This window comes from Corapipo altera, unplaced genomic scaffold (genome assembly GCF_003945725.1).
Source record: "Corapipo altera isolate COAL_440 unplaced genomic scaffold, ASM394572v1 130557, whole genome shotgun sequence".
Taxonomy (NCBI): Eukaryota; Metazoa; Chordata; class Aves; order Passeriformes; family Pipridae; genus Corapipo; species Corapipo altera.
Window position 1 is genome coordinate 17912 of NW_020885174.1, and position 11602 is coordinate 29513.

At 40.7% G+C, this 11602-nt stretch overlaps 1 protein-coding gene across 5 annotated transcripts in view; it reads left to right on the plus strand.

Annotated features, from left to right (window-relative positions):
- The first annotated feature begins 310 nt into the window (after positions 1–310).
- Positions 311–11602, plus strand: part of LOC113940071 (E3 ubiquitin-protein ligase MARCH7-like) — a 25942-nt gene continuing 14650 nt past the window's right edge. For 2 of the 5 annotated variants that reach the window (XM_027631141.1, XM_027631146.1), the window contains exons 1-3: positions 896–1500; positions 6031–6187; positions 10710–10868. In XM_027631141.1, coding sequence (XP_027486942.1) covers positions 6041–6187; positions 10710–10868 — 306 coding nt within the window. In that variant the 5' untranslated portion in view covers positions 896–1500; positions 6031–6040. Of the gene's footprint in view, positions 413–704; positions 783–887; positions 1501–6030; positions 6188–10709; positions 10869–11602 lie in introns of those variants that run through there. The other 3 variants (XM_027631142.1, XM_027631143.1, XM_027631145.1) reach the window with 3 other exon arrangements.

The window sequence follows — 11602 nt, forward strand, 5'->3', positions numbered from 1 at the left end:
GCCCTGCCCCTGGGCCCGCCCCCGCCTCTGTGCCCCGCCCCCGGACCGCGCATCGGCCCCGCCCCTGTGCTCCGGCCCCGCCCCGTGCCCCGTTCCCGTCCCCGCCCCTATGCCCGCCCCTCGGCCCCGCCCCGTGTCCCGTTCCCGCCCCGTGCCCCGTTCCCGCCCCGTGTCCCGTTTCCGCCCCTGTGTCGCATTCCCGGCCCTATGTCCCGTTCCCGCCTCTGTGCGCGCTCCCGGCACCGCCCCTGCCTCGCCCCCCGCGGGTCCTGCCGCGCCCCCGCAGCTCTCGCGAGAGTCGGGCGGGCGGGGCGCGGCCGTATCTGGCGGTGGCGGTGTCGCGGCCGCCATTGCACTGCGGGTCCGGCGCGGCGCGCGCGGAGCCGCCGCGGCTCCGAGCCCGTCCCGGCAGGTGAGTACGCACCGTCCGCGGCGCCCGCTGCGGCCCGGCCCGGCCCGGCCCGACCCGGCCCGGCCGACGCCTGCTGCGGGGCCTGCCTCGGCCCGGCGGCCACGCGCCAGGGCCAGGGGAACCATTTTGTGCTGTGCGGGGCCCGGCCTCGCCGCCCTTCCATCCGCTCTCGCCCCCACGGCCGCTTGGCTCCGCGGCCGCTTTCGGAGCGAGGCCGTGTGGAACACACCCGGTGCCCCCCGAGCAGCCCCTGCCGTGCGGGCCGGGCCGCTCCCCGCGCGTGGCGGGGACGGTGCGGGGCCTGGCGGCTCTGCGGGAGCAGCCCTGTGCCGCGGCACCGGCCGCTGCGGCCCGGGAGCCGTCGGCATTCGTAAGTATTCTTGCTGCTCGCGGGACTCCTGAGGGGCTGCTGAGTTATTTGTCAGCCTTTCTGCATCGAAGGTTGAGAAAATACTTCGAATGAAGAATTGCACAGCCTCAAAGACACGCGAGCTCCATCTTGTTTGTCATAAAAACGTGATTGTGAGTAAACACTGAGGAAGACACGTGAGCACAAGTAGCTTGGGAGAAGGTCTTATGAATAGTTTTATGTTAAACCACACAAAAACATGCAGATGTGATAATTTGAGTCTTAGGTAGAAGTGTCACTTCATAGTTCCAAGCTAGAAGACTTGGATTTAGGAGCTGGTAGTGAAGCTCATGCTTTCCTGTGATAGAGGGTACAGGAATGCTTAAAAGCTTAAAGCTAGAAAAGTTAGTAGAAATCGTGGAAACTGGTAAATACTTTCCTTACTGCTAGACAAGACTGCCTAAAACCACTCCTCATATATCAGTAGAGAAGGTCAAAGTAGAAGAGAAATATTTGCTGTCTGTTATTTTTATCTTTTGAAATTGCGTTGCTTTCCTGCAAAGAGTTCTTGAATCTTTTCTGTCTTTGTTATCTCTATCCATGGCTATGTTAGGTCTAGTTGATGTTTTATAATGTCGTTAAAGGGATGACATCAAGAAGGGCAGGACATTTGAGCTGTGCACTCAAAATAGGCTGTTCAGCTCCACCTCCTGTTACAAGTTGGTCATCTGTTTCACAGGTATGACTTTAAAGTTTTATTTCAGAACTTGGTTTCTGACTGAGTCTTGAGAGGCATCACATGTTATTCTAGGAGCCACTAGAGTTTCCAGATTTTTTTATGAGGTTTTGATTGCTAAGTAGTGTAAGATGGCATAAGCTGTTGAAATATGTTGCTTTGGTGAGAAGAGTGCTTCTCATCCTGCTATATCCTTTCTCATTTCTCTGTTGTTGGGTACCAGAGTGAGTACAGTCAAAATAATAGAGAAGCCAGAGGTGTGTTTTGCCAGGATAGTGTGTTGAGGTTTCTCAATGAAGGACACGACAGGTGTGATATTTGAGTAAGATGTTCCTTTTCTGTTTGGCAGCGGCAGGCTTTTTCATCAGTTCAGACTACAGCACAATTTCTATTCTTACATTATTAGTATTTCCTCAGAGAAGTAGATTAAGTTTTTTGATCTCACTACCTTCTGTGAAAATGGAGGTGACTACATTGTCATTATAGAACTCGTTATAGCGTGTTAATTACTACTTTGGGTTTGTTGAATTCCTGTGGGTGTAAACAAAACACTTGAGGTTTTAGTTTGAGTGCCTTTGTGCTCATTCAGGAAAATCCTTAAGACCCTGATCCTGTAAAAGGGAAGCATTATCATTCTGAAATACTGTATACAAGGACTATTCCCCTTGCAGACAAGTACTAGTGTGGCTTTAATAATGTGATTGATTTTTGTTGTGAGACCATTGTCTGGTTGTGTCCTGTGTTCTCTGATAGCTTAGCATGTTCACCTTATTTGTGACCAACCCCATTGTGTTATCGTGATGAGCATAAGCCTTGTATGTGTTTTGGGTGTATTCAGCTGAACTGTGAAGAGGGTTGCTTCTCAGGCTTTCAAGGTACAGTGCTTAAAATGCTTTTCAGAGAACTCTGAACACCCCCTGCCAAGAGACCCCTTACTGGCGTTGATCACCAGAGTTGAGATGCCTAGATCTAGTTTTATCTGGCTAGTAAATTCATGTCATGGCTCCATTGACTTCAGTTGCAGCTCTATCCAGCTGGGTAAGACAGGAAAGGCTGAAAGAGTTGGGGCTGTTCAGCCTGGAGAAGAGAAGGGTCTGGGGAAACCTTATTGCAGCCTTTCAGTAGTTCAATGAGGCCTGTAAGAAAGATGGGGACAGACACTTAGTAGAGCCTTTTGTGATAGGACAAGAAGTAATGGTTTAAACTAAATTTGAGGAAGACATTTTTTACGATGAGGGTGGTGAGACACTGGCACAGGTTGCCCAGAGAGGTAGTGGAGGCTCTATCTCTGGATATATTCAAGGTCAGGTTGGATAGGGCTTTGAGCAACCTGGTCTGGTTGAAGATGTCCCTGCTTATTGCAGGGGGGTTGAACTAGATGACCTTTAAAGATCCCTTCCAACCAAAATTATTCTATGATTTCTGCTCATTGGATTGCAAGTGAATTTTATGATGGATGGCCAGAAATTGAAGAGCTCTTTCGTTGTGATTTTTAAAAAAATTAAATCTTAATTAATCTGGATGACATGCTCCATATCACTGAATCTTTGTTGAAAGGCAAGGGTAAAATCCAGTTTGCTTGAACAGAAGTTCTTTGCCTAGACCATAAGACCTTTTATTCGGTGTCTTTTCACTTCTGCATCAAACAAGGCAGGATTTCTCTTGCCTTTTCTTGCACTACTCCAATTGATCTTTATAGCAGATCCTTCTCATTTGCTGTCTGAGATCAGTACTGCAGAAAAAATGTACAGTTGTATTCAAGAGATTAACCATAATGTGTATGCATAAACTGAAATTAAAATCTTGCATTTTCTAGTGTACTGCCTTAATCTTATTTTAACACTTTTTTTGTGTGTGTAGTTTCTGCAAGATTTCTTTATTTGAAGAAAAATAATATTATATAGATAATATCATCCTGACTTACTAGGGTTAAAATCACAGCCTGTGCTAATTTACAAGATTAGGCCGATGGTAACATTGTCCTCTAGGGGTTACCTTAGAAAGGAGAAAATTAGTCTTGTGACTGTGTGTGTCTGAAGAAGTAATTTGCTAATTTTGGACTCCATTTCAGCTTCTGGAGGTAGTTGGTTCTGGTGTCCACTCTTCCACCCTATCCTTTTCAGTCTGAATGCTTGTGTTTTGTTTGTTCTGTGGGTGGCAATTTTATCAGTATTAGATGATCTCTAATTTAGTCTTGAAGCTGTTCTTACATTTCTTTATCCTCCCCTGGTTCATCTAGACATTATTTTCTACCAGTAAGAGCTTCCATCCCTTCTTCTTGAACCCTCGTGTTTTCTATATGTGTCTGTGTCTGACTTTTATCTGTATTATTTAATTTGTCTGGTTCCACACCTATCTGAAACAAAGTGATTCAGAAGTAAATTGATCCATAATAAAGGGGATAATGCTGGCACTCTGTCAAGTACTTAATAGTACAGAATTGGATCTACTCTTCTGTGTGTCTGTTCCTTATATTTTATATCAGGGTAAAACACAGACGAACAGTGCTTTGAGTGTCAGATGTCATCAAGACGTACAGCTGTCCTGTCCAGCACACACCCTCATCTGTATTACTGTGACATTATTTTAGTTTTACAGTTTGCGACTTTGATGGTTACTTTTTCAAACTTAGTGCAGCTTCGTCCAAGTACTAGACTTACAGTGCACATTATGGCAGATTACTCTGAAGCTTAAATTACATTACAGTTTAGGATTGCTACATTTTATTGCACTGAGGATCCACCTGAAATGATATAGCTTAGATTATTAGATTTTCCTTAATTTCTTTTAAACTTCCATGATTAACAGTTTCTTCTGAACTTTGAAACACTGCTTAGAACATTCTTATTGATAGAGCTGTGTTTACAACTTGAGAATTGCATAAATTGTTTAATATTTACCTTGGGATTTAAATGTGATCTGGGAAATTTAGTTAATTAATTATTTCAGGTTACTAATGCAAAGTTAGACAGGTGAGAATTTCAGATTCCTGACCAGATCTTTTTTAACTGATGATGTCTCTGGCGAATAATAAGGGGTTGCTGATGTCAGAAGCATGGTCTAGAAGCTGATGTGCTTCTCCTTGATACAACCCAGTACACAAAAATAAACAGTTCCTTGATGTGCTTTATATTTTAAAAGTCCTACTTGCAGGATTAAGCATTTAGGCTACTTTGTGTTTTGAGGACTGTTGTAAAGCTGGCAACTGAACATGCACGAGAACAGTAGTTAAAAAAGTCCTGTGTTACGGAAATTAACCTCAGCTGTCCCAGCTGTTTGGTCAATGGAGTTCTGTACAAACTGGCTTTTGCCAGGTAGAATATGTAATGCAGCATGACTTTAGCAAAGGTTAGAAGTCCTGAGTATGTGAACTCAACTTGAAACTGCAACCAGACATGAGGTACATCAGGATTGATGCAGCTGCTTTTTGCAGACAGTGGCTGAACTGTGGAAAAAAGTGTACTTTGCTGATGGATAGGGTTTTTTCAAAAATTAGTAAAGCTTACTCCTATTCTTAGAAGGTTAAGCCAGAATTGTACCACTTCTGCAACTCACCTTGTACCAATGGAATTCTTGGTCATCTGTTTGAGTCGATAGTTATCATGCTGCTCTTCACTGGGTACTCAGTTCGCATGCTATACAGTACTGTGCCACTGAGGATACTGCAGTTCTTTTAAATTTTTTATTTAAGAGCTACCTTTTGTGATCTGATTCTTGTCTGTACCATCCTGAGGAGGATAAATCTGTGCATATAAGCAGGCCAGTTAGGTAGCTATCCGGAGTTTTAGAGAAACACTAACTCAAGATACTATTTCAAGGACAAGGTTGACTATGGGGTCACTTCGCAGGGGAAAAAGGCACCAGCATTTCTTTTGAAATGCCTAGAAATATCAAAAGAGCAAATAAATACTCTGCGAGTCAAAGTTAAATTTATATATGCACCTGTGAGATAGCATGTGCTCCTTTGCATATGTTAACTTGCATGGGAGTTATCCTTGGAGAAGTTAAAGGCAGGGAAACTGCAGATATGGTTTTTCTTGGGGAGGTGAAGTTTCATGACTTTGACCCTGAAAAATAAGTCTGAATATAATTTCTGCAAGTATGAAGATACAGTTCATTAGCAAAAATGTAATACATAAATTTAAGAAATCTGAGTACTTTCTTCCTGACTCATTTTGTGTTAATATGAATGCTGTGGGGTTCTTAAGGGAGTATATTTATATATTTTATCTATATATATTATATATATATAATATTTATAATAGTAAGAGTATATTGTAATAAAACAAGTATAGCAAAAGGGGCTGTATTTCTAGTTTTCTAACATGGAACGGGAGGAGATGTAAAGAAGAGGTTACAAAATCTAGGGTGAGAGCTCGTTTCCCCGTTTTACTGATGCACAGTCAGACCAAAGCGCTGTGTATTTAATATTCGTATGTGTGAGTCATATTTGTTACACTCAGAAAGACTGTGCCTGTTTTGCATGAGGTCCCTGCTTATAGGAGAAAAAATAATCAGTGTGTCCTTGTACAGGATACAAAGAATGGAGTCAAAACCCTCAAGAATTCCTCGCAGGATATCTGTTCAGGCTTCCAGCTCTTCCCTAGGATCTAGGACATTGACTGGAAACAGTTTAGCTGGTGCATATAGTGCAAGAGAATCTTCATGGAGATTAGAATCTGGATACCAGGTAATGTGGTTTTTTTTCTTTTTGTAAAGTATAAATTAATTTCAAGTGTTTTGTTTTGGTTTTTTTTAACCAAGAAAAGCCCCTAAATTCAGACAAAAAAAATTCTAAAGTACAAGAATTTAATAACCAGGCCAATGACAGTAATCTGTGAACTGGTAGTTCTATATTTCTATTTTTACCTGCTCGTGTTTGTAGCTGTACCTTTAGAAATCAGCTGTTTGATGACTGAAGGGGCATCCTGGTACTGTGGATCTGTTTTGGCATGACTCACTGCCGTTGTAAACCTGGCTAAATGGAGTTTTCTGTTGAAGGGGGGGGTGAGAGTTTTGTCTGAACTTAGGTGTGTATAGGACATTACACTTGATGTGTTGATGATGCAGAAATTACAGGACTGTGTTTTGAGTTAATGAGGCTGTGCCTCTCTGCAGCACCTCCTGTGTTTGCGTTTTGTGAAGGTAAGAAGAGGAGCTTTAGGCTCCCCTCAGCCTAAACACTTAGCATGTCAGTGTGCTAGTGCAGCTGGGCTCTGTGTGCCATAGACAGGACTGAGGGAAAGGCCTTTGGTTGGTTCACATGCAGTGTTTCACACTGACCAAACTGCTTTTTGGGGGGCAGGGAGCCATGCTCAAGAGGAAGTGCTCACACTCTGCAGGTACTTTCACTTTTGGAAGAGAATTATGGGAAGTAGAGATTAAACTACTTTAGAAATTACTTTGGGCACTTGGAAGCCACAGGTAGCAGTTCAACTCAATTACCTTAGTAGTTCACTTCTGCTCCTGTCAGCAATTCTCACCTCAGTTTTGGACCCAGAAATGTAAGCCCATTTTGATCTTTGAAATTGCAGAAACTTAACTCTGTGATTAAATGTTCATATTTTTTAAAAAAATCGTTATGAGTTTGGTCCCTGCTGACAAGTTATCTGGAACGTTGTGTTACATAATGCCTTTTTCAGAAACAGTTTTACAAGTAATAGAACATTATTTTTAGCACAAGTACACATATGTGTGTTACGTTTTTGTTATCCCTGGCATACACATGTTCATTAGTATATAGGCTATAGGGAATGCATAAGGGCAAGCAATCATCAGTTGGTTTTGGTTTTTGGATTCCCCCGTGTTTTTCATGGGCTGGCTGCTCCGCAAAACCAAATCAAACAGTCTTACTCTTTTGTAGGAATTTATGGACACAGTCCACATGCAGTGTACATATACTGAAAGTTGTTGATCAGAAGACGAGTCTTCAGCTGAACTGCTTCTGTGAAGTTTGATGTGTTACTTACTACTGTTAAGAAATTTTAACACAATGTACCTTACATTATTTAGTTTATTACACAAACTCCAACGTGTTCACTGCACTGCGTATTCTTTTGACTATTTCCTGTTGAGCAAAGTGCTTCTAATCTGAGGAATGATCTTTATAACATTTAGGGGAAAATATTTGTATAGAAGATTATGTTGTATCCCTTCTTTCCACTCTCAGTTCATAGAAGGTAGTCTGAGACCTTGTTACACAAGACTAGTGCTTAGTGATAAAAGCATAGAGAAACTCCCTGTCTTGACTAACCTTTGGTACTTAGAGAGCAGGTAGGAACAAATTACATTAGTGCTTGCAAGTTAAGATTACAGAGACTGGGGCATGAAGAAACAAATAGTCTAAATAAGATTAAGTCCAGTCAGATAGGAATGGAAAGGACAGGTGTTTTCCATTTGTTAATCCATTCAGAAGCCTACCTTAAAATATTTAAGAACTACTTCAGTTACCAATCATTTAAGATTTGTCGTTCCTAAGAAAAAACGCATAACTATCAGTAATGCTTTGGGTATAAAGCTGAAAGGGAACTTGGGGATTTGGCTTTTAAATACAGAGTAATTTCTGTAGAGAGAATCTTTGATTGTAGCTTAACTCAAACTTTTGGGACAGAGCAGTCAAAATTTGAGTATTTGGTTTTGACTAGGGCTAAAAAAATAAGAAAGGTTTCTATTGTTCTCTTTCCATTTTTTTTTGTATAGGTGTGAATTCTTGTATGTCATGCATTTCTGAGATCAGTCTGGGGACTAGCCTCTGCTTCTCTGAGGAGGCAGAACAAAGAGGTTAATTGTAAACTAATCAGATGTATGTGATACAGTATTGTTTCTAGGTGACTTACAATATAAAAATCAAATTAGTTAAATGGTATGAGAAAAGAATTCCTATGCTTTATGTTACAACCTAGTAAACATTTTGTGAGAAATGAATTTTAAGGTGGTTTTTTTTTAGTGGCAGGATAGTGTCAAATGTAGTGTATAAAATTGTTCTGAATGTTTTTCCCCATCACATTTTTCTTCTACTTAGACCCCAGATCGACACCAAAATAGACTACATTAGGTAGTGCTTTAATTGTTAAGTACTCACAAGGGATGTTAACTAGTCTTAAAGTGAACTGAAGGAAGAAAGCAAACAGATTTTGTTGTTGTTGTTGTTAATTTGTTTTGTTTTGTTGTTGTTGTTGTTGTTGTTGTTTCAGATATAGCAATTGGTTTGAGGGTTCCTGACATCATACCCGATAATCTGCTTTCTCTTAAAGCCACTTTTTTGATTCCCAGTATGTTGCTTTTTTTTCTCTCCGTGTTGGCGCTGGGACATCCTTTAAAGAAATGAGCCCCGTGCAGAGGTACCACAGCTCCCAAAAGCTGCTTGGCATTAGGATGGTATATGATGTAGCTCCATGACTGGGCTTTCAGAATTGTGCTGGTCTGAGTGTGGTGTTCTTGAATTAGGGTCTTTAGCATGGTGATCCAGACACTTAAGAAATTCTCACATCTTCAGAATCTAACAGTTGGAAAGAAAAGGGAAAGGCAGGTATTTCAAGATCAATTACGTCTGCAGGTATGGCTCATAATAAGAACATTTTAAGAGAGCTTTACTTTTATCTTCAAGTTGTTTAGTCTTCTGCCCATAGGCTGATTATCCATATGTGGAATAATCTGGAAATATGATGAATCCCACTGAGACTTGAAAATATGAGGTTTAATTTTGCTTGTGAGAACGATGAGCCATGAATATTTCTTCAGATTTTTAAATCCCAATCCTATGATTTTTAAGAAATGGTGACAGCAACTACTGTGTTTGTAGTATTAATAGTGTGTAGAAAGAGAATGGACAAATAATCACTTAGAAATGCTTCTTAGTGTTAATAAAATGGTTGGATTTCTGTTATTTCTATTGATTTTATTAATCTCAATGATTATTCTATGGAGCAAATTAAATTGCAGTGTCTTTCCTCAGTTATCATCTATTAATTGAAATTCAGTGTAATTGGGAGTCTAGAGCCTCGTCCCTTAGGTTCTCTTAAAGACAGACATACTTTTATGTTAAATGGTTCCTGTTTCAGGTATTAGAAACTTGCCTCAGTAGCCAAGGGGAGGATTAGAGCTCCTGATTTTGGAAGAGAAAACACAAAAAGAGAACAGTTATGGTGATTGCCCTGCAGACTTCCTCAGACTTCAGAAAATTTGAGCACTTTGTTCTCAGGAAATGCAGCAAACTCTGTTTATTTGCAGGACTGTTTTGCCAAACAATCTTAGTCTGTTATGCATCTCAAACTGTGGAATCAATATTTGTGTCTGAAATAGGCTGCGTAACCCATTTACCTTATTCTGAAACCCCAAGTGGTTTTATACCCAGTGCTGTTCACTGTTTTATGGTGATCTTCAGTGTTAGTGATTTATAAAAAGCTTAGATGCATAAAAGTTTCAATTTTGTAATGAAAAACAGAAATTTATTATTGCCGCTTGCATGAAGTGTAATTGGAATTAATAATGATTACTTTTCAGTCCTTCACTACCAATAGCATTATGATGGATTATTAGAATAGACTGCAGAGAAATAAAAACCTTAAGTAGTGGTAAAAGGGAAATGTTTAAGAGTTGGATAAGATACTGTGTAATTTGCAGGAGTGTTTTTAAGGTGACATAGTTTACATTTGCTATACAATCTATTTTCCTTGGACAGATCATGCTCCTTATATAAGAATAATTATCTGTTAGTAGGCCCCAAAACATTATTTTTCTTTTTCCCCCCCACCTCTTTGCACCACTCTTTTCTGTATTAAAACCGATGGCTGGGACAAGACAAGTAGCTTGCTTTAGTGGCCAGATAGGTGCGTTTGTTGTCTTGGAGACTTCTACATATGTGGGGTTTTTTGCATAACACTTGAAAGTGAGGCCCTTAATTCTGCCCTGTTGTTGCAGTATCTAAGTTGGGATAATGCCTCGAAAGCCTTACACTTTTTGCTGTCTGGCCAAATGAGAGGACAGATGAAGGAACTGATCATTGCTATGAAGTACTTTAACTAAAAAAATCTTTCCTTTTGCCAGTGCTTCTCTCTTAAACCTGTTTCATTTTTTGACTATCCCTTGGGGTTTCTTACTAAAGGTTTCCAGATGTGGTACTACCTCCACTTCCCTTTATTTTCAATATTCAGAGCAGATACTGAGTTGATTGTGAGTTACAAGATGCATACAATAAGTATGTTGTTCTTCAGGAACCCAGTGTATTGAATAGTTCCAGTAGAGACTGGGGAATTGGAGAAAGAGATACCTGCGAGACTCCTTGGAAGCTTTCAGTGTCCTCTCCAACCCGCTACTCAGGGACACTCGATCATCCACGTTCTGGAAGATTTTTGGGAAGCAGGAGCAGATTGGTGAGAACTGTTAATGTGTAATACCTGAAAAAAATATTTAAACCCAGGGTTTTGCTTTAGCCTTCCCAATCTGACAAGCAGCTAGCAGAGGCTCACTGTAATGTTTCTGGGTAAGTACAATATTACTAAGCCAAGATGGAGCAAAAACTAGAGGATAGCAGTGTTAAGAAATTATTCAGAGGATAAAAATAGTAATACATATTAGTTTTAGTAAGAGTTAATAAATAAATTTGAAGCAAGTGGCTCTGCAAATGTCCATTTAAAAAGAAAAAAGGAGGGGGTGATTAGAACCTGATACAAGTTACAGTCCTGTGGATGGCAACATTAATATTATTTATACTCAGCTTGTTCCATCAGGTATTTCTAGGGGGTGTGAGTTTTGGATGGTACCAGTTCTGTGAGTTAACACAGAGCTGGTGGGTGTGAAGACCTGCTTTAGGAAACTTAATTTGGAGGTGTAGTTTATAATCTGCTTGTGCTTACTGATGTGCTGCTTACATTATACTGTGAAAGAAAATGGAGGCTTAGTTGTTTACATGAGATTCAAGGCTCAGGCCTTAACAGCTTGTCATAACTGGTATCCAGAATGTGCCTTTGTAACTTGTGCTGGTTTAAAAGTTAACCAGCAGGGGAAACCAACCCAACTCAAAAGAGAGATTACAAGTCAGAATAACAATTTAATAAAATAATACAATAAGTACGACCACACGGACAAGCAACCGGCCCTAACCCAC